This window comes from Thrips palmi, unplaced genomic scaffold (assembly GCF_012932325.1).
Source record: "Thrips palmi isolate BJ-2018 unplaced genomic scaffold, TpBJ-2018v1 HiC_scaffold_15, whole genome shotgun sequence".
Taxonomy (NCBI): domain Eukaryota; kingdom Metazoa; phylum Arthropoda; class Insecta; order Thysanoptera; family Thripidae; genus Thrips; species Thrips palmi.
The window spans coordinates 4,956,960-4,979,242 of record NW_023144624.1 but is presented as its reverse complement, the minus strand read 5'-3'; the positions used below and the strand labels follow the sequence as shown (position 1 = coordinate 4,979,242).

At 58.2% G+C, this 22,283-nt stretch overlaps 1 protein-coding gene across 2 annotated transcripts; it reads left to right on the top strand.

Moving 5' to 3' along the window:
- The first annotated feature begins 432 nt into the window (after positions 1 to 432).
- LOC117641385 (homeotic protein Sex combs reduced) lies at positions 433 to 20,566 on the top strand. 2 transcript variants are annotated; one of them, XM_034378653.1, is made up of 3 exons: positions 436 to 1,409; positions 10,189 to 10,194; positions 17,859 to 20,566. In XM_034378653.1, the coding sequence occupies exons 1-3, from the start codon at positions 704 to 706 to the stop codon at positions 18,197 to 18,199; spliced, it is 1,053 nt and encodes a 350-aa protein (XP_034234544.1). In that variant the 5' UTR covers positions 436 to 703; the 3' UTR covers positions 18,200 to 20,566. The 2 variants fall into 2 exon arrangements, with proteins under 2 accessions (XP_034234545.1, XP_034234544.1); XM_034378654.1 differs by lacking the exon at positions 10,189 to 10,194 and having other exon boundaries at positions 433 to 1,409.
- The last annotated feature ends 1,717 nt before the right edge of the window (positions 20,567 to 22,283 follow it).

Genomic DNA, 22,283 nt, shown 5'->3' with positions numbered 1-22,283 from the left:
GTGGCTTGCGCCAGGCTTGCGCCGCGCGGTGCACGCTGCTCCGCCCACAGGGCCGCTCTGCCGCGCTCTGCCTCGCCGTGGCGCGGCCCGTCCCTCCCCTGCGGCCGGGCTGAGGCCGGGGCCAGCGGCTCGGCGCGCCCTCCCCTCCAGGCCCGGCGCGCCGTGTCCCCCACCACGCGCGGCCTGCCTCCCCGCCGCCGCCGGCTAGACCCCTCCCCACCAAGTCGGTACCCAATCACCGGTTGACGGACTTGGGGCATCGCCGCGCGGCCTGAAGTTTCCGTCAGAGCGACGGAGAGCGACGCCGTGCGCGACGAGGACGGCGATAGGAGCGAGAGAGAGGCCGGCGGCGCGCGCGGGTGCGAGTGAGAGCGCACTAGCTGGTGCTGGCATGGGGCATGGCCCGGGCGCACTCCGTGTCTCGTCGTCGTGGACGCCGCAGGTCGCCGCCGTGCCGCGTGTCGTGTGAGCCTGACTCGCCGTCAGAGTGCCGTGCCGTCCGTCCGCGCAGTGCCGCGCAGTGCCGCGCCGCGACAGTGCACCTGTGGGGGCCCACGCCGTGCCAGGGCCACACTCAGGGCCACCTTGGAGGGGCCGCCTTGGAGGGGCCCAGCGCACCGCCGCCACCATGGCCCGCAACGTGTGACAAAGTGAATTCCGTGTGTGTGATGAAGTGATAGTGCAGTGTGATAACAGTGACAACATGAGTTCGTACCAGTTCGTCAGCTCGCTCGCCTCCTGCTACGCCAACCAGGCCCAGCAGCAGGCGCGCACGGGGGCTTCCCCGGTGGAGGGCCCCGGGGGCCACCACCAGCAGCACGCCGGCGCGGCCACCTCGCCCGGCGGCGAGTACTACAACAACAACGCGAGCTACAGCGCGTCGCCGACATGCTACTCGCCGCAGGGCTACCCGCAGCAGGGCTACGGGCACATGAGCAACGACATGATGGACTACACGCAGCTGCACCCCGCGAGCCACCAGCGGACACACCTCCAGCACCACATGCCCACCAGCCCGGCGCCAGGGCCCGCCCCGCAGACGCCCAGCGGGCTGCTCAGCCCCGGCGGCGTCAACAGTAGCTGCAAGTACGAGGGCATGCCCGGCGGCCTGGCACCCTCCGTGTCCTCGCCGCAGGACCTGAGCAGCTCGTCGTCCTCGGCCACCAAGTCCACGGCCAGCGCCAGCAAGGCGCCGCCGTCGTCCGTCACGTCCCCGGTGACCGTGTCCACGCGGCCGTCGTCGTCGGCGTCCCCGGGCCTCAACGAGGCCTCGCCGTCGCCCGCGTCCTCCACGTCGTCCACCTCGAGTGGCAACAACAACGGCTCCTCCAAGTCGGGGGGAGGGTCCGGCAGCTCCGCCAACCCGCCCCAGATCTACCCCTGGATGAAGCGGGTCCACCTCGGCCAGAGTGAGTACTCTTTCATTTGTCACTTCCTAGTCACCTGACCTGTCACTGACAGCAGTCACCTGGCGTGACGACGCGGTGACGTACCTTGTCGGCACCCTCAGTCTGCCAAGGGGAGGCTCCGATCGGGAGCGTTCTCAGAAAGTCACCGTCATTTAAGTTTCGACTGAATAGCTTTGCGATTTCGCATCCACCAGTTGATAGTCCAGCATCATTAGGCTCCCCGCTAAAGACGGTGGCCGCCCTGCCCGGCAGTGCCCGCCGCCTGGCTGGCGTCTTGCATCTAGGACTGGATATAATTTATGGATTCGCCATGGAAATGAGCCGAGCTGCTCTAAGCTGGCCGCCAAACGACAGCACGACGAGAGGCGCGAGGACGCTTGTAAGGCGCACTGGGAAAACTCGTTAAAACCGCATCGACAAGCTTTCCTGGATGTTCGCGGTGACCACAGGGAGATCTCCACATTTTACAAACTCGGTTGCCATTCATCCAGTAAATGAATGGGGACCTCGCTTACACCTTATTCAATTATGACTTCATTGTTTCGCTTGATGCTGTAGCTGTGTCATCTGCTAATATTGACTGTGACTGCAATTTTCTTTATGATTTTTGATATTCACCTCATAACATGCAGAAGTATTCTTTCCTTGGACCAAAAATGCTCGTGAAAGAACCGCAAAGCATTTACTTGACACGAATGAAACATACTTTGCACCATAAGAGCTCACTCTGCACCCGCCACACTTTCCGTTTTTGGCTCGAAATTCAAACGGAGCGCTGCCGCCACCGCGGTGCCGTTGGACACTCACTGTTAATCATTAATCATAATGAAGGAGCAGACCCTTTCAGCGGGGTGGGTCCGGGCCGCCACCCTGGGCTGCCTGGGCTGCGGGGCGCGAGCCCCACAGAATCGCTCCGCTCCGCGACGAATCGAAGGCACGCCACTCTCCCGCCCTTAATTCAAGTTCCCCGCAGCAAAAGTTCATTGGTTCCCAACTTCCTCTCTCGCGGAAAGGGGCGCGACTGGCAGACTGACATCACCCCCCGCCGAGCCCAGCCTGGGGCCAGTGTCAAAATACTTTTTCCGAGGTGGATCATTAATCGAGGAAATAAGGAAAGTTGGGGCTTTGTTGGCCGCGGAATCGGAAAAACCAATAAGCGCCTTCAGTGCAAACAGTAGTGGTCCTCACGAAATCACCGCGGCGCGATGTGTGTGTGTGTGTGTGCGTGCATGGGAACGAATTTTTTCGAAAGTTTTGTCACCGGGTGCCTAGGTCTAAAAACTCTCGACACAATCTAAACACGCAGATTTCGCATGTAAAGTCTAGTAAAATCTTATCACAAAACATTCCTGACGATCTCGCTTGAACGAGGTGCAAAATCTATTCTTCCGATATTTTTGGACCAAGGGTCGTTGAACAATTAACCCTAAGGCGAGCTAATAATGTCTTTGAATGAATGGACACGTTATCTTTGGTTTTGAAAAGATCTTGACAGTGGCTCAAGAGCTAGAATGTCCTCTCCTGGATGGAAATTGTTTTATTGCCATTTTAATCAGACAGACTCGTTGTTTTCAGTAAAACGAAAATTTCAAAAAATCCTTTGGTGCTTAAGTGCAGATTCGGACTGAAGCCTCAACGTCCCGCGAGACGTCCACTCCACTGCGTCCAGGTCGTGCGAAGCGAGCGAAGGGCCCCGCGATGCCTTATCACCGAGCGTGACTCGCCGGCCCATAAATCAAAGCCGTGCGAGCTTATGTCAAATTACAAAGCGAGTCTCATTGTTGGATTTGCGGTGCGGTTTGAAAACTTGTGCCGTCTTGCGAAACGAGACCGCAGCTCGCCTCCTCACCACCCGCTCATTTTGGGGATGAAACAAAAAGCACGCCCTCTCCGTGTTTTGTTGTTGTTGTTGCCACACACGATTGCGCTATCGTGCCGTTTTCTTTCCCAGTGTACCCCAAGAACCTGCTGTCCTGCATAGCAGGGGAGTCACCCCAACGGAGCCCGCAGAGAGAGAGGGCATGTTACATATCCAACCGGGTGTCACTTCCCTCCGATGCCCTCTTCTCTCCTTTTTTCTTTTTTTTCTGTCGTCTTCTCTACCGAGCTCACCTTCCAATCGAACGGACAGGCATTCAGGCGCACAGGAGGGCAGGCTTCTTCCTTTTCTCTTCGTTCAAACATTCTAATAAGGGTATTTTCCGTGGTTTGGGGATGACACCCGGATAGGTGATTTACGGCTTGTGCGCCTGTCAGGTGACAAAACACACACACATACACACCCACGTCGTGCGGCTTTCTTATTTTCCCCCGGGACCCCTTCCGTGATTGGTGGAGAAGGTAGAGAAAACAAACACCCCTGCTTGCCTCCAAACTCCATTTTGGCGCGTGCTTCGCTTGCTATTTCTGCTCCTTTTCGCCCTTTTTCTCGACTTTTAGCACCGACAAATGGCCACAACTGGCTTTCGATTGAGCCCGATTACCCTTCGAGCCGTCCGGGCGCCGTGCGCACTTCGGCCAGCAGGGGGGCCGAACTACAAGCCCATAAATAACTTGGAGACGCTCCAGATATTAATTTACTGGCCGGCCGGCCGGGCCTGCTGACGGTCTATTCCACAGGAATGAGTTGAAAATTTCAAACACGGTGTCAGTGTGATGCGCGTGGCCTGCCGGCGCGGGGGGCCGCCTCGCTTCTTCTTCTTCTTCTTCTTCTTCTTCTTCTTCTTCTTCTTCTTCTTCTTCTTCTTCTTCTTCTTCTTCCACGTACGGTTCGGATTGGTTTCGGAGTACTACGTAAGAGCACAGCGGACATGCGCGCGGCAGCTAAAACTACGCAAACTAATTTGCACACCCCCGTACCCCGCCCCGCCCCGCTGAGCCTCGACAAGTGCCCCCGAAATCCGACTCCGGAAAAGGTCCCGCGCGGAGACTGGTGACAGCTCAAGGCTCTCCAAGAAGGAGCGAATAGTTCAGCTTGATAGAGTATTTAAAATGTAAAGACTGCCAATGAAACGTGGTGAAAAATTTGTCGGTTGTGGCAGAGCGCGGTGTGGGCCAAAGTATGAGAAATTGTCCGCGCGGCCTGTTGGGCCGCTGGACGCGGCTGAATGCCTGCCTTGACACCGGCTAAGGCGCTCAACTAGCGTGCGCCCAGCAGCAGGTACGCGCGCCTGCTCAGGCACAAGATTTATAGGAAGCACGTCGCGGCACGAATGCTAAATAAACTCTCATTCAAATCTTGAAAGTCCCGCGGCGGCCCGCAGCACTGGCGACTCCATATATACCGAACAAAACGGGCCAATCAGATACAGCCGTCGAGATATCGCGGCAAACACGCGAGAGAAACTCTAGAGTATCGAGGTGTCGGACGATTCCCCGGATTGGGGCGACTGTCCGCGCCTCTCCAGCATTGACGCCTGGAGCGGATCGCCGCGGTGCGCCGCGGGGAAGGGCGCTTCCTCCAGTCATTCCAGCGGGAACTCCCATCCGTCTCCAGTAGCCAGCCCGGCGTGCTCCTTCCGAACTGCGTCGCTCTGTCTCTCTCGCGCCCGCACGGAACGGCCCGTGAGTGCGAGAGGGACGGAGCACTGATCGCAAGCAGCCTGCAGGGGGCCGAAGTCGAGAAATTGCCCGGTGCAGCTCATTGGTGCTCGGTGCACGCATCAGGCTACTCGACTTGTGCTCGCTGCGCACGGTAGTTGTGATGCGCCAGGCCACCGACCCCCGCTTAGAGCACCGTATGTGGCATGGCGGCCCTGCGTGGTTAGGACCTTCTTCCCGGGCGGTTCGCAGGGTCGGGCCCGGCCAGGCGGTGGCCGGGCGTCGTCGTCCGGGTGTCCTCCGGCCAGTTTCTATTCAGCGGCCCGACAGAGAACTAAGCGGCCGAGGGTCCGCGAGGGGTCAGAGGGCGCGGCTACACTCGGCTACACTGCAACACCGACTTGCTGCGGCACGCTGCGGCACTGGAATTGGGCTGATTCGAATCGCGAGCTGGCTGGCTGGCACGGCGAGCCGCGCTGCAGCGTGGGCCGGTCACGTTGTGTTGCCGGCAATATTTACGCGTCACCCCCACGGCCCCCGCGGCCCCCGCGGCCCCACGCCCCCCGCGCTGCTGCACGAAAGGATGAAAAATTCGACAGGCGCGGCGGGCGGCTGGCTCCTCTAGTCTGCCTGTCTTCCGATTCGCGTCGCCTGCCTGTCTGACCGTCCGTCTGTTCGCCCGGCTGTCCGACTGTGTGTCCGCCAGCCTGGCCGGCTCAACAGGGCTGGGGGTTGCAAGGTGGACCTTGAACCCATTCGGGTGCAGTGCGGTGCAGGGCGGTACGCGCGGCGCGTGGCGGACACGGTGAGGGCCTTGTTGTGGTACGGGTTGGCTTTCCGGGCGGCCATTGTCATCGTTCAACGCCTGGCTGGCTGGGCGAGGCGGCTGGCCTGTGATTGACAGGTATTGACTGACACAGTGCACGCACAGCAAGGCGAGACCTAATTTCAAGGACCCCTTTCTCGCCTGGGAAACAGTCGCTGGCCCTCTGTGGGGCCTTTGTTTTGCATGCACCCTTTCAGCCACGATCGAAAGTTTCTTCGTTTTTACCACTTTCTATCTCCTTTTTGGGACACCAGGTCCCATTGTGCCCTTTCCCCTTGACGGCTTTTTGGATAGTATTTTCGATTTATTCCGTGTGCAATTGAGTTTTTTTTCAAACGATATTGATATTTGCCTTACTTTGAAAGACGTTTTAAAAATTTCGCCGCGCTTCACGGCGTAACCTTTCCTGTTCCTGCCGATGGACACGTGCGCGGCGCTGCAATGAAATTTCAATAAGAACAATACGAGGTGATCGGGCAATAAATAACGGCCTGCCCGGCCCGGCTCCCGACGCCCGTCTCGGCTGACGCGGCGTCGCGGCGTCGCGGCCTGCTCCACTCGCAGCGGGCGATGCCTCGGCGCTGCCTGCGGCGCCTGCACTGCCTCGGCGCTGCGGACAAGGCAGTGACACGGGCCGCGGCGCGGGCTGGCCATGTACGTGCGTCAGGCCGTCTTGTTTGCTTACTGAACTGCGGACCAGAAAGCTCGCGGAAAATCACTTCTCGGTTAGAAAACTCTGAAGAGACGATCGATAAGATCACTTTAGTACTTTGGTTCAATTTTTATCCACCTTCATTCATTACCTGAATTTCCATTCAAGGTTTCCTTTCCCACTCATGTCCCATTCATTTCTTCACGTTTATTTTCCACTCTTGTTTTGTTGTTCATTTCTTATTTATTGTTTTTTTCATGTCCATTTTTATTTAACGTTTGATCTTTTGTTCCCTTGAGACTTGTTTTTCGTTCATTTCTTTAACCTTTATTTTTCATTCATTCTCCGGGGCGTTCACTCGGCTTTCCGTTCCGTTTCCGTTCATCTGCATTTTCGTTTTCCCGGCCGGATCAAATAACACGGCCGTCCTGTAATCAGCCCGGAGTGAAATTCGGTGTCCGCCGGCCGCGCTGGCCGCGGTCCACTGCGTGATAATCATGAAGGCAATCTGGCGGGCCGCGCCGCGCTGGGCTGGCTGCCGCGGGCGAGGGAGATGACCAGCGTGGAGGAGGGGAGCGATCGCTCCCGCGCGCCTCCAAGCTAGTCGTGTGCGAGTTGGGCCCTTCTTACCTGCCGCTCTCACGCGCTGTAATGTAGACGTCGATGCACGCCTTCTATTAACTGCACATAAATAACCCTAAAGACGCGCGCCGCGCCCAGAGCGGCCCGGAGGGAAGGCCACTGGGCAGCCTGCCCCTCGGCGTGCCTGTCGGCCAGCCTCGCGGACCGCACCGGCACCGGGCCGTCCCCGCACAGTGGGCCAGAAGACCGGTAGGGGCGGCCAAAACTCTAGACGCGTTTTGAGCTCCAGAGTCGCTAAACAGGACTCGAACCGAACGTGTGACCCCACCAATGGATTCCTCGCTCGGAGAGCAATCCATTGGTGGGGTCACACGTTCGATTCTGGGGCTCAATACGCGTCCGGAACTTTGACCGCCTCCACCCGGTCTTCTGGCCCACTGTGCGCCGCAGTCCCGCCGCTCGGACGGACGCACTTCGCGAAAGCGTGCGCCTCTCAAAAGCAGTCACAGCGAGGAATGCAGCCGTCACACTTGTCCAGCGACGCGCCTGGAGGCTGGCCTTTGGCTGGCGGCTGGCTGGCCGGCTGTCGCTGGAGGCTGGCCGGGCCGGCGGGCAGGAATGCTAAACGCAACAGGAGGCTGGATGAACGGACAGCCGCGTCTCAATCGAGGCGGCCGGTCAGTGCGGGGCCGCGGGGCCGCGGGGCCAGTGCCGGCCAGTGCCGGGGCTCGTCGCTGATTTATGGCCTCGCGTGTGTTGAGCTCCGAGGCGCCCAATTCGCGGCGCCAAAGGCAGCCAAGGGCCCCAGTGTGCTGGCCAGTGTGCTGGCCGCCGTGGAGGAGGACGTCGTCTTCCACGGCCTGGACGACGCCGACCCCACTGGAAAATAAAGTCAAGATGAAGGTTTACTGTATACAGTCGTCTTGAAAGCAACGTGACCTACAGGGTACTTGAACTTGACCGAGGAAATCAACTCAGTTTCAGTCGATTCAATCTCCGATTTCTTTGGCAGTGCCGTGTCGCACGGGGAGTCCGGGTCCCTGCTTAGCCCGTAAATAGCGCCCTGGGCGGGTGGCGTCGACGACATCATGCGAGGGGGCACTGTCGGAAGCAGCAGACGAGCGGGAAATTTAAACACTGCGCGATGATTCCCCGCTGGAGTTTCGCTTTTGTTCTGATTCGTTTCGTAATCCTCCCGCGAGAGTGCGCGCTGGGGTCCGCTCCAATTCGCCGCGGCTCGATCGCGCCCAGTCAAAGTTTGACCTCGTCTTAGCGGGTCGGGCGGCGTCGGGCGGCGGCGGCGTCAGGTCGCTGCCGGGGAGACGCCACTCTCACGTCACAGGCTGTCCCAAAGTTGCGGGCCGAGGCAGCGCGGAGCAGGGCGAGGCGGAGGCAGCGCCACTGCCGGTACACTGGAAGCAGCCCAAAAAATTGTTCTCCTCGCTCTTTTCCTCCGTGTAGAAAACGGTCAAGCCTGCGTCTGCGCGGCGAGCAGACGCGAACCTGGGCCGAAAGGAAAAGAATGATCTGTGAAAGAATGCGAAATTAAATTGGGAGCCGTTCATGCGTTTTCGAATCCGGGATTGATATCGAGGGTGCATAATGGTGGCTAATGATGTTTCCCCCTCGCTTCGTCCCCGCGTCGCTGCGTCGCCGCGTCACCGCGTCCCTCGCGTCGCGCGACAGCTGTCACTGGCCAGAACGGCGTATGTCAGGGGCGGGAGGTGGGAGTTACGCTTTTGTGTGTCCAGCGGCCCGGACACACGTCTCGCTGGCCGGACGCGGCGTGGCGGGGCGGCGGGGCCCTGCGACCCAAACCTAGCGTGGCGCCGCATTCCTGCAGCCTATCACAAAAAAATGCAAACTATTTTCAAAAACGAAAACTTTTCCCCCCTTTTTGATAAGAACTCCGCGGCGTGTGCGGTCGTGGGGCCGGTGGCGGCGCGTGACAACCAAGTGACGGCAAAACAAACCCAGAGCCCCACCCGAGTGATCCGAGGAAAGCTCTAAATCAAAGTCCCCTCCTCCACGTCCTCCACCGGGACGTGCAGTGGCCCACCAGGCCCACCAGGCCCACCAGCCTGCCTCTGGTTCGCCCCCTGCGACGACTGTGGGTCCCACCTCGGAAACCTCCAATCAGATACACGCCAAAAAAAAATCCAGGAAAAAAATTCTCCCTTTGAAACCTAATTTTAAAACTGGCTCCTTCTTCAACTTGTGCGTCTAGTGTAAGACTGCGCGCGCCGTTGCCCTGCTCGCCGCAGCGGATGCGCGCCGCGCCGAAAAACTGCAACACTATTAATCACTCCGGACAAAACAAAGCGGGCAAAACAAAAGACATTGTCGGTCGCAAAGTTAACACGCGGAGTAGAGACAGAGTAGAGCAGCGGACAATGTGCCGCATTCCCCCGCGGCCAGCGCGGCCAGCAGCGCCGTGCCGTGACAAGTCGAGTGCGAATTTGGGGCGGAGAGAGGCAGCCCGCGATTGGCCAACAACCTCCTTGCTTTAGCCCGTTTCATCCGACACCTTGAGCACTCCCCCTCCCCCGCGTCCTCCTCCGCTGTCGCCGGCCGGCTCTTCTTATCGGGGGGAGCTTCGACTAATAGAACCTCCCAAGCGCAAAATGAGCTCTAAACCTCACATGATAACTCTATAAATCCTTGCCGCGGTACCGCCCAGCTCGCGCGTGTGTTTGTGTGTGTGTGCGTGCGTGTGTGCGTGCGTGTGTGTTGTCGCACTGCACGCCGCCCCAGCGTGCCCCAGCGCGCAGGAAGGGCCATAATTTTTGCTTGTCCGCGGCGTGATGCGCGCCTCCCTTCGCCCTCCCCCCTTGACGCGGGGAGCGCGGTGCATTTGCGGACTGAGGCAACCGCATGCCAGTTGTGGTAGTCCTCCTCCTTCGCCATGCCGATGAGAGGGGGAGGAAATTTTTCCTAAATTCACCTTTGACATTTCCCCCTGAAAGAAATTGAAAATTATGAACATGTCGGGGGGATTAACTGACAGCTTTTTGAAGTGCTCTGATATTTTTTCCAGCTTTTGTGTCGAAAGATTTCGTGTCTTCCTATCCATCTTTTTGTTTTTGTTTTTCTGATCAACAACAATAATGATCATGTTGTTGGAAACCGACACGGTAATGTCGAGCTCGGTTTAACGCTTTTGTTTTTCTCGTTTTCAGACCCACGTGAGTACCGCGGATTTTCTTTCGACACTGCCAAGGCGCCAACCTGAGAGGTGAACCCACCCACGGCGTTAGATCAACATCTTTCCGCACTGTTCTCACGATAAGTTTGCTCATTTTGTATGGAGTGTCCTACATCGTATTGTGCCGACCATTTTCCTCGTTTGTGCTCAAATTCGCACGAGAAATGAAAATGTGTGCAGAACCATGGAAGACACTCTTACAAAATTGCGCATAAAATCTTTAGTGTGCTCGGTTGATCTAACGCCGTCCTGGGTGGAGCACAGCAAACCCGCCCCTCCAAGTTAGTGTCAAAGGCGACAAAAAAAAGCCTTTTCATTGAATTTGCTTTTGGATCCCTTCTTGTGAGTATTCACCTCTCAGGTGCTTTCTTTTGATTCTTACTCTAGCTATGTAAGCGCGAGGCATAAAGGGGAGCGCCCCGCCCCGTCCCGCCCCGCCTGACAGCCGAGAGCAACTTCTGTCAGCAGCTTGTCCCGTGTGTCTCCGAGTCATTAGGCAAGGGGTGGAGGTTCGCCACGTTCGCCGCCGCGACAGGTCCGTCTTGACAAATCGCGATAGAAGGAGGTCGCGGGGCTCGGTTGCGGGGATGTGGGGCATTTGACGGGGCGGCGCGGCCCGGGTTCGAATCCCCCCCGCGCCCGGAGCACAATTTTTTTTTCCTGGTGTGCGTTGATGCGCCTCGAGTCAGTGCCACTTGCAGCGCCTCGTCCCCGCAATTACGTCATTTATTCTCCACGCCGATTGACAGCAAAATGGGGGTCTCGTTGGAGACGGCGCCGCGACGAGCGCCGCGACGCCAACGACTAGGTGCTGCTAAAGTGGCACCGCGACGCCAGTCACGCCGCCAGGCTGTCGACCTCAGCCAAAGACCCCTCCGCGAAACGCTGTTGCAGAGAGAAGGGGGGAGACAACCAGGAAACTCTTTTTCTTTATATTCACTCCTCCGGCCTTGCGTCTGTCTGGCCGGTGTCGGTGTGATAATTAACATAAACTGGTTCTCGTCCGCCGAGCAGCAGCAGCGCCGGCAAGTGCGCACGCAAGTTGATTAAAAACAAAATGGCGGCTCCCGGAGGCGGATAAAAACAAAAGTGGGGAGTTGGAAGGAGAGGGTTGAGGTTTAGGACCCCCTGGCGAGGCACCTGCGTGGACTGCGCGGTAGCTGCAGCCAGCAGGCAATCGAGAGGGCCTCCCCGTGGCGTGGCGCGGCGTGGAGGTCACCCGGAGTCTCGTCGCGGTGTCCAGCAGGCGCCGCCCCACCCAGGCCCCTCCACGGGCCGGCGCCAGGCCGCCAGGCCCCGCCTCCCAGCGCGCCGCCCGCCCCCCGCGACACCGCCACGCCCCGCCGCGCCCTCCGTGGGGCCACCACCGCGTGTCATACTTTTGCCTCATCGTTCGTCTTGGACCGTGATTGACACGGCCCGATACTTCCCCCACAATGCACGCCCGTGACGTCACGCATTGACCAGGTCGGAGCGAGAGAGACAGGGGCGCGGCGCGGGCCGCCGCGGAGCGAGAGGGAGCGAGAGGAGAAAAAATGGAGAATTAATGATGTGCGCGCGAGATCGGCGGGCCGCTGAGGAAGGGGAGTGAATGTGTGTCTGTCTCTATGGATGTGTGCCTGTGTGTGTGTGTGCGTGTATGTGTGTGTGTGTAAGGGGCCCCTTCTGCCACGCGGGCATTGGGCTAAATGGATGGTTCCGGTTCGATTCCCGTGGCAGGCGAGGAAAAGGGAAATTGAATATTACGCACGGAAGGACGGGTACCATCCGCGGGGAAAATAAAGTGTGTTTGAGGAACGCGGCTGGACGCGGCGGGGCGCGGACTCGCGTCGGGAAAGGCCGTGTTCTAGTTGTTGCTGGCGGCGATGCTGCTGCTGACGGACCGGGGCAACGGTCCCGCTGACATCCATCGTGACAGGGGCACCGGCCCAGCCAAGCCCTCCCGTCCGCCGCGCGGACGCAAGGCAAAAGCAAGGCGGCAGAGAAACACTTCACTTTTCGAAAAAAAATTCGACAATGCAAAAAAAAGTGATTCAAAACCCCCGCCGCTAATTCTGTCCTTGAATTCCCAGCCTTCGGAGTGCTTTTCTTTTCTCTCTCTTTCCCCGCGGCGCTCAAAGCGGCCGCGCTCCCTCCCTCCCTTTATCCGCGGCGAGACGACGATTGTCGCATCATTAATAATTATCCAACGACCGCCGCCTTGCGCCGCCACCGCAAAAGTTTTGTGTTTGTTTTTATTTTTTTTATTTTTGTTTTGTTCCCAAATTGAAAACGCGTCGTCGTGTCTGTACTTGCTGGGTATTTAAAAGCGACGGCATGGCTGAGCTTGGCGTGTGGGTTCCTGCTTGGCTCGCCGGGGTTGGGGATGGGGTTGGGGATGGGGTGTTCCCGTAACGCACCAGCTCACGCACCTGGAGTGTGATAGCGGCCCGACGGCCGCCCCGGCCTCGGCCCCGGCGCCTCCCTCGCTATCGTCCCTCGGCATCGCCGCCAAGGCCCCCGAGATGATGACTGCTTTGCCCGGAACGGACGCAAACAGACGCGGAGGGTTGGGGAATAATAAGTACTAACCTCAACGACTTTGCATGAAAAACTTTCTCATTTTCTCCCGAATCGCGTATATAAAATGCGGCCGCGCAAATTACAAAGGCAGCGCGAAAGTGATTATGGAGTGCGCGGGCCGCGGTGCAACAGGTCATGCTCCCGGTGGGGCGGGGCGGGGCGGGGCGCGCTACGGTGGTGCTGCTGGCGTGCGGTGGGCCTGTTGCCTGATCAGTCGATGCAGCGTCTTCACAAACGACCTCATTTACACGATTGTATCGGCCCCTCCTCCGAGCCTCCAAGCCTGCGCCGACGCTTGACACGCCACGCGATGAGTCCCGGACAACGCACGTCCACGTCAACAAACTTACAGGGGGAATTTGTCCGGCGGGTATCGAGACCGTGGCCCCGCGCGTCTCGGCTGCGCTGCGGCCGTCCAAGGAGAGCCTGGCGGTGGCGGACGCGCTGACGCCGAGGTCGACGGTCTGCTGGGCGCGGCGGCGGCGGTGTTGTTGGCGAGTGGGAATGCGTGTTAGGCGCGGCGGGGCTGGCGGGGCTGGCGGCCGGGCGGGGCAGACGAGGCTGGCAGAGCGTCAGACACAAGACGTGCAATCAGTCAAGACCGGGCAGCCAGTCCGCGACCAGGGCCGAGGCTTGCATCGGCTCGCCTGCGTTCCTCGTCCTTCGTCCGCCAGTGGCGTTGGTGCTGGCAGTGCAGCGATGGTGATAAGCAAGCCGTCACGCGCCGCCACGCCCCGTCACTCCGCCCCGTGCGGGTGACGCGTGTGACACCGGCGTGACGGGCCGCGTGCGCACTGTCACAGGCGGCGACGACGACGGCACGAGCTGGCGCACCGCGCGCGGAATGGAGGCGTTCTTCAGGGACTCGGGCAGCAGGGCGACGACGCGAACGCGACGCAACGCGAAGCAACGCGAAGCTGTCACGCGGCGAGAGGCCTTTGGTGTCCTTTGGTGCACGGCGGCGGGGCGTGGCGGGGCGGCGGGGCGGCAGCGCGGCAGCAGCACGAAGCGCGGACAGGCGGCCGACAAGGCTAGGCAGCTGCGCATCTGCGGCGCGCGGCCCGGCTGCTGCAGCTTACGTCGCCGATGACGTCACGCCGCCGATTCGGCTCATCTCCTCAAACAGAAAAATGGCCCGGATTTGCCGGCCGCCGCACGGCCGCCGCGGCTCGACATTCTCGGACAAAACCGACACACACACACACACACACACACACACACACACACACACACGTGCGCGTCGGTGGTTGCGCTAGGCAAACTGTTTTCCGAGCAAGGCGTGCGACGCGGGGCGACGTCGCGAAGCGTTGACGGTACTCCACCCGTGTCGCCTTCCCGTCCGCTCCTCGGAAGCGTGTTTGACGTCCGCCTCCCCCGCCGGCCGCCCCTCCCCTCCCCCCCCCCTCCCGAGGCCGTCGTCGTGGCCGTCGTCGTGGCCGTCGGCGACGATGCGCCGGACGTTGGTCCATGTCGGCGGCGACAAGCTCTTTCTCTCTGAAGGCGCGGCGTGGCGCGGGCGCATCGCGGGGCAGCGGTCCAACTGACTGCGCGCGTTCGGAAAAAAGTTTAATAATCGTTTATTTTGATGAAATTGGACTTGGTCGAAAGCGACGCGACGAGTGCGCTCCAGCAGCGCGACGGGGCCCATGTGGTGCGCCCGGAACGCGGAGTCGAACAAGTCGAACGCACGCAGACGGTCGCAGACACTCCTCCGGCGCCACATAAATCAAAAAGCGGGCACCCACTATAAAAAGTAATCAGCGTAAACAAAACGTGTGTGCGCAGCGTGCGTGTGTGAGTGTGTGTGTGTGTGCGTGTGACGCCGCCAAAGAGTATTAATTGCCGAAATGTGCAGTGAGCCGAGCGCCACCACATGGCTTCACTTTCTTCCGCTGCCTAGGGTCCTTCCCTCCTCGCCGTCCGTCTGTCTGTCTGTCTGTCTGTCCGTCTGTCCGTCTGCCCCCGTCCGTTCGTCCACCATACTCTCTCCTGTCACAGAAACACGGCCGGGTAAGTTCCTGTTGACCTGTCGGCTTATGTTGGTATCCTTCTCGCCTCCCTTGTGCCCCCTGGGGAAAGGCGGCCTCGCGGGGGAGGATGTGTGAGTAAGGAAGACGTGCGAGAGAGACGGACAGTCAGAGGGACAGACTGCGTCCGGACGGACGGACCGACGAACATGGTCTAGATCGGGAAGGTTCGGCAGCCAAAATTCGGCCGTCGTATCAAAACCAACAACTGTCCCGTCCAAGAGTGCGTCCGTTCGTCCGCGGCCCGCGTGCCTGTGCCGTCCCTCCACCGCGAGGGGGCCGTGGGGGTCCTCTGGGGCGCGGCGGCGCGGCGCGCGTCGGCCCCGAGCCCCTGGAGGCTCTGACGGCCCTGACGGCCCAGCGGCGCGCGGCTGTCTCTTTAAAAATACATTTCTCTCTCGGCGCCGAGCCGTCCCGGTAATTGCTTTCTAAACGCACAAATTGTCTCGGCCGCGCTTTAAAGAGCCGTGACAGGGGCGCTACCTTGCGAGGACATCCACATTCACATTGGGGTTGGGTGCGAGGGCCGGTCCGGGGATCGCATGACCCACATTCACATCGGGTTTGGGTCTCAGGTGCGGCCGTGTTGGTCTAGCCAGGCCGGGTCGTACCGATCTGTACCTCACATTCGCATTGCGGTTCGTCGGCTATTTTCCGCCGCGGATTGGGCGCCGCGGTGATGAATCGCAGCGCATGCCCGGCCAGCCCGCCCGGTTGTTTTGTCTTTTCGCTAGTTTCGGATCAACGCTTCAACGCGCCGCAAGATCCGAAAATCCGTTCGGCCGGCGGGCCGTGGCGGGGCGGGGCGCGGCGGGCGAGCCTGGCCGAGCGACGCAGACAGACAAACAATACACACCGAGCCATTCATCGCCGTCGCCCTGATGGTCCCTGATCCCGGCGTCGTCCTGCTCCTGATCCCCCCGACGGCCTCCCAGCTGCCCCGCACTGCCCCGCCGACGCGGACGACCGGTGCCGATTGTCACAGTGCCAACAAAGGCTGGCAGGTGTGCCTACAATGGGCGCTAGACGCCTAGAACTCCTAGAACGGCCTGGACGAGGCGGGTACCCGGTACGCGAGTGCCGGGACGCCCTGCTAGCTGGTTACCCGATCGGCACTCGGTGGACGGGGCGCCAGGAGAGGAGACACTTTTCGAGCTGGTCGCACTCAAGTGGAGCCTCCAATCGTCGCGCCCTTCAGACGAGACACCTCGCTACTGTTGCTAGACCTGAGAAAGTGTTCCCAGGCGCACGGTGGTACCCGCTTTACGCCGTTCGCTACCGTGGCTGGCCAACGCCTCTGGCCGATTGGTCTTGCACGGCGACGTTCTGAAAAAGATGAGAAATGTATTCGCCGCTGCGCGTGTGGGCGTGTGGGCGCGCCTAGACAGGGGCTTAGGCATTTATTCGAGTCGCCAAGCGCCGCGATGCGCCCCGCCCCGCCCGCGCGGGGTGGTCCTGGCGGGCCGCTGGCGGGCCGTGCGACGAGGACGCAACAGGTGCGCTGCCAGGGTGAGAGAGAGAGAAACGGGGCGAGAGAGAGCACACACGGCCCGTAATACGGAAAGCGTGTAGTACCCGTGACCTCATCGCAGCCCCAGTTTATCCCGGTATCAAAACAAAACCGAAAAAACTACTTACTTTGCGTACTCGACCCGCTCGGGCGGTACTACTTGACATTCGACCCGCGCCGCAGCCACTGTGGGCGTCAGGCTCGATTCACCTCAAACTGACCCTGCTAGAGACCGCAAGCCGGCGCGGCCCCAGGGGACCCTCCTCTCTCTCTCTCTCTCTCTCTCTCTCTCTCTCTCTCTCTGACTCTCTTTCTCCGCGGGGACCGTATGAAGGAAACTAAAAAAACGCGAAATAATTCCTCGCTGCGAAAACGTACGGCACCCAGGGGACGGCCTGCGGCGTGCGCTGGGTCGCCTCCGAAATGCGGCCTGGCCTCGGGTTTGCCCTCATTGCCCGCTAATGCAGACACACGGTCGCTTGGACGCGGTCCGACGGGCCTTTGGCCTGGAGGCGGCCTGGAGGCGGCCTGGAGGCGGCCTGGAGGCGGCCTGGAGGCGACTGTTGCACCTCGTTCTCTTTTCCCTTTTCCCATACCGTAAGGTTGTCGAAAAGACTCAGAGTGATTTTGCCCTTGTGATTGGGAGTTGTCACGCTGCCCCCCCCCCCTTTCGGCCGCGTTCAGGACCCGCTTGCAGGAGAGGCCTCGCCCTGGAGCCTGGCCTGGAGGGGCCCGGCTGCTGGAACGCTGCTGGAACGCCCCGTCCGTCCGAAGAGACAGTCATCCCGCGGAACGGGTTGCAGGCCGGCCGCTGATTGGACGAGATTGGAGGGGAATCGCACGCAATCAGCCAATCACACTGCTCTGCCTGCCTCGGTGACAAGGCGCGTTGGATGTCTGCGCTGTAAACAGAGAGAGAGAGAGAGAGAGAGAGAGAGAGAGAGAGAGAGACACGCCACACGGCCGGCGGAATGCCTCGGCGGCGACAACAGTGGCGTGTGCGTCGTCGTCGGGGAGGTGCGGCGGCCTGGTGGCGGCCGACGGGGTGCTCCAAGTGGCCGTGATGGTGACTGACACTTGGCCAATGAGCGAGCGGTTTGTCGTCCGCCCTTTCTGCTGAGTAATCCCCGAGCCTCCATGCCTCCATCGAGACCGTCGCCGTCACCCGCATGGCCACTGAATGCCTGCCACCCTGTCCCCGCCTGGCCGGCTGCTGCCGGCTGGCCCGGATTAGGGATTAAAATGGAGGGCTGTCAATCCCTCGTCACAGTCCCTTGAGGCGTCATGTCGGTCGGGTCGGGTCGCTGAGAGTGGCAGGGCGGCCCCCCCATTGGCCGCCGAGCGGCAGCGCGCCACGGCAGCCAATGGCAGACCGGGATTTGCAAGTTTGCGACGGGGGAAGGGACAAGTTGTTTTTGTTGTCGTGCGTGCAGTGCTGTTTTTGCTGGCGGAAATTGCGGCGCTTGGTTCCGGCGCTTGGTTGCGGCGCGGCCGCGCTTCGTGACGCTGTTTCCTTTTTGCTGACGCGCTTGTCTTTGTCCGCAGGCACCGTCAACGCCAACGGTGAAACGAAGCGGCAGCGGACGTCCTACACGCGGTACCAGACGCTGGAGCTGGAGAAGGAGTTCCACTTCAACCGCTACCTCACGCGGCGCCGGCGCATCGAGATCGCGCACGCCCTGTGCCTCACGGAGCGACAGATCAAGATCTGGTTCCAGAACCGGCGCATGAAGTGGAAGAAGGAGCACAAGATGGCCAGCATGAACATCGTGCCGTACTACCACAACATGAGCATGTCAGCCATGACCAACTACGGCGGCTACCCCAGCCCGCACCAGTTCGCCCCGCCCGCGCACCACGCGCAGTTCACGCACCTCACCACCTAGTATTAGACCGCCGTGTCGATGGGGAACCTGGGGAACCTGGCCAACCTGGGGAGCAGGGCGGGATCGGCCCTCAACGCCGCCCTGGGCCCCAGCTTCGGCTCGGGCTCCGGTCCAGGCTCCGGCCCAGGCTCAGGCCTCGGCTCAAGCGCCGGCCTGGGGCCCCAGAGGGGTGCCCCCGACCCCTGGGCCGGCGTGCCTGGCGTCCCCGGTGTCCCCGTTGATACGGACTTCAAGTACAGCCCGTCGCCGCAGCCCCCCGGCGAGGACTACTGGTGAAGGACTGGTGAGGTGGCGGCTGGTGGGGCAGCCGCGGGGCGGGGCCGGCCTCAAAGTGATAAAACTGTGCGAGTGGACGCTGCAAGCTGCAACGAGGAGTAGTAGTTAAGTAGTTTTACGGAAAGGATTAAGAAAATAATTACTTCGTTCGTAGGGACGGTTTTCACATAGCGCCCTAGGGGTGTTATACCTTATTCTACTAGTCACATTAAAAAATTAAAATGAAAGGACTCTGAATTGAGATTTTCGTATCGACTCGGTGTAGTTTCTAAATTTGTTCTTTATATGAGTGAGAATGTGAATTTTGTTCTTTTTTTATGGAATGGGGATCCCCCCACAGTCGAGCGATGAAGGAAGACTGCTAAAAGGCCTTGGCTTGTTCATACCTGGTTGTCATTTTCTTGTTCTCTATAGCCTCGCCTTGTCTCGTAGGTGAATCGCAATTCGAAATCTGCATCCTGGGTTTTGTTTAAACTCACCAAACTGTTGTTAAGCTTTTTGATTTGTATCGCTGTGTTTGTGTATCTGGAATGTGATATTTGATATTTTGTGCACATATAGCTGAATTGATGTAGTTAATTTGGTTTGAACATGTCTAACAGTGATATTAGTTGTCTACAGATATAGGTTTATATACTCGAATAGTGTCAAAGCTACAAACAAACCATCAAGGGCAATTTGTTTTTATTTGTCACATTTACTGACGTTATGTGTACCGTGCTTTAATGTGAGCTGTCATTTGTTAGTTAATTTGACTGCTTCTATCTACATTAAGTAATTGTTTGGTAACATTCCATTGGTGTCTTTTCACCAAAATATAGACACGTTTTTAGAGAAAAACAATACGAAAGCAAAATATTAATTTACTTTGAGGCTCAAAGTATTCCTGGATGTCGAAAATTCAATATTTGGCGATAGATTGCTGCTAAAGTAATCGTTTTGAATGTTACATTTGCCATAATGGTACAAGTAGATAACTGAAACGAGATCGTAGAATGTTCAAGCAGTTCCTGTTCGAGCAACATTTTTTTTTTGCACCCTTGGTAATTGGGTCACATAGATGACGTGGAGATGGTGTTTGGCCTGATTACCGTCTTCAAAAGAATAGAAGTTGTTGCTCAAAAGCACACGGTCCCTGCGCATAGCGCACTGGCGCTACATTGATCTCAATTTCGTGGGAGCAAGTGTGCTCTAAAAACAAAACGTTAGGAACACAGTTTCGTTTTTAGAAGTGTATTGTACATTTTGTGTAATAGATTTTGAGACTTATGTTTGTTTCATTCGTTTTTGTTAACAAATTACGTTGTGTCATTATTTTTTGTTGAGTGTACAGACCTATTTGAAAGCTGGTTACGTTCTTTTGATTTAAATGTTATGGCCAATTTTCTTTTCTGTAAAAGTTAAAAAGGTTTCTTGTTGTAAAGTAATTGATATATTTGTACCTTTGCACATTCGTCTTCGTCAAATTTTTATGAGACCTGTTACATCTTGTACAATCCTGTGCTGGGGTGTCTTTAGTACGAGGAAAAATTTTGCTTCAAACCAAATACTGTACATGAGAGTGCGTGCAGAAAAACTCAAATACGTAAACTTGATTTAATCTTATTTAAGAAACGAAAAGAGTGCAATTAATTTTCTGAGTCATTGTATACCAAATCCTGTTGCAGATTAGAAGTTTGTTTTTGTTAATTGTTCGTCAATAAACTCAACTGCACTCATTACCGACCGAGTCGTGTCTTTGCGACACAGACATCAAAACGCACCGTACTTCTGATTCTTAAGACCCAGTATTTTTTATAAACATACAATATATATTTTGCATATAGCTTAACTGTGTAGTGATGATCGTGTACACATATTTCATCGTCCTACGGCCCGATCCTGTGATTTGATAGGACGACCAAATTTTGACATAATTGTTTTATTATTATTTATCTATTGTTTTATTCTGTAAAATGTTTCAACCCCTTATAAATAATGATTATAATTATTATAGAAATGTCGTAAAGTGTCTATACTGTGTACAAAACAAATTTTATGGAAATAAAAAGTGCAATAAGACCTTATGCGTTCCAAAACGAGAAACAAGCATTTTCTTTTCTTTTTTTCTTCCTTTCTTTTTCGTTGTTTTTCACCCTACCCCAGACGACGACAGCTTGAAAGGAAACACACATTTTACTTTCTAGTGCTCATGAGTTGCTCGGTCTGAGCCGCCCGGTTATTTGTTTCACCGTTCAAGCAATAACAGCGAGTCCCCCTGCCGCTCCGCCGCCCCGCCGCTCGGCCGCCGCTCTTCCCCGGAATGCCAAAGTTGTTCTGCCTGCTTATTTCGAAACCACGCGCCCCTCTGACAGCGCGCGCCGAAACGCGCGGCCAAAAAGTCTCAGAGGTCGGTGGGAGGAGCGAACAAGCATCAGTCACCTCATCACGCCAACGGACCAAAAATGGGTATTATTTGCCGCGGATTGCTCGGCGGCGTCGCTCCACGCACAGGAAACACTTTCAGTCAGCTGACTGCGTGGGCGGGGCGCGAGGGGTCTCTATGTTCTTCTTCCCTTTCGCTTCCAGAGCGCTATCGCTTTGCCATCCATCACCGAACGGCATGAACAACAAGGACCGCGTCATCTTGATGCGGAAGTAGCGCACAGTCCCTTTGGCATAACCTTTTTCACACGCACACTCACACACACACAGGCCGCTCTAGCTGGCCGCCCGGCCGTGTCGATGGAGACATCGGGGGCGCCAATGGTCAGCCAGATTAATGGACTTGGGCCGGACAGCCCAGCAGCCAGTCCACGGCAGCCAGTCCACGGCAGCCCCCGGAGTCACCGAATCATCCCTCCAGCATCTCCAGGCTCTGCTGGCGCTCCAGGTGCAGAACATCTCCCGCGGCCCGGAGTCCGGAGAGGCGCTGGCTTTGGCGGTGACTTGACGGCGGCCCTGCTCCGCGCGTCTCTCGCTCTCTGCATCGCTCTGCGGTTCGCGCTGCTGCCGCCGCGGTCCGTTTCCGTGACACTCGCACGATTAGCAAGTCAAGCAGGACCACATCCTGGCCGGCCCCGTCAGTCGCATACGGTGACCCGGTGACCAGCCGTACCGAGAACCCGAAGAAGAAGAAGAAGAAGAAGAAGAAGAAGAAGAAGAAGAAGAAGAAGAAGAAGAAGAAGAAGAAGAAGAAGAAGAAGCGTCAATGAGACAAAACAGGCCCCGAATCAATCAGGCAATCAGATCGCCGGTCAATCAGTCAATCAATGACTCAACGAGGCCTCCTCCGCTATGCCTCCGCGGTGTCAGTGCGGCGGAGCGGCGGTGTGGAACGAACAAGCGGCGCTACCTGAGCCAGGCCTGAGCCTCCGCGGCGTGATTGCCCCCCGGGCACAAGCAGCCGTTGATTTGGGGGGGAGGGGGGAAGGGGGGCCCGTCTTGAACGCGTGGCAAAAAGCGGGGCTGAGGTAATGCGGCCTAAGTGGACGCCACCGTAGGACACACCAGGACGCGACAGTGATTCAATTTGCGTCCCCGCCTATTGAGCGCGTCTCCCGGCGTGACGTTACCGCCTGTTACCGCCGCCCCTTCCAGGACGACGACGGCGACGACCTGGACGGTGAATATTACGGGTGCATTGTGTAGCCGGGGCCTTCGGCCTAGGCCGCGTCGCGGTCGACTGCGTGCACGCCGTGAACGCCGTGAACGCGGAGGAGCAGATCGGCTTCCTCCACGCTGGCGTCACTACGAACGCGTTTTCGGCCCACTGTCCACCAGTTAGAAGCTTCGTCGTGCGAAGGGGCTGGCCGATTCTCAACCCGTT

Excerpts from the sequence above, each read along its gene's own strand:
- LOC117641385 (XM_034378653.1), top strand. The coding sequence starts at position 704 with ATGAGTTCGTACCAGTTCGTCAGCTCGCTCGCCTCCTGCTACGCCAAC.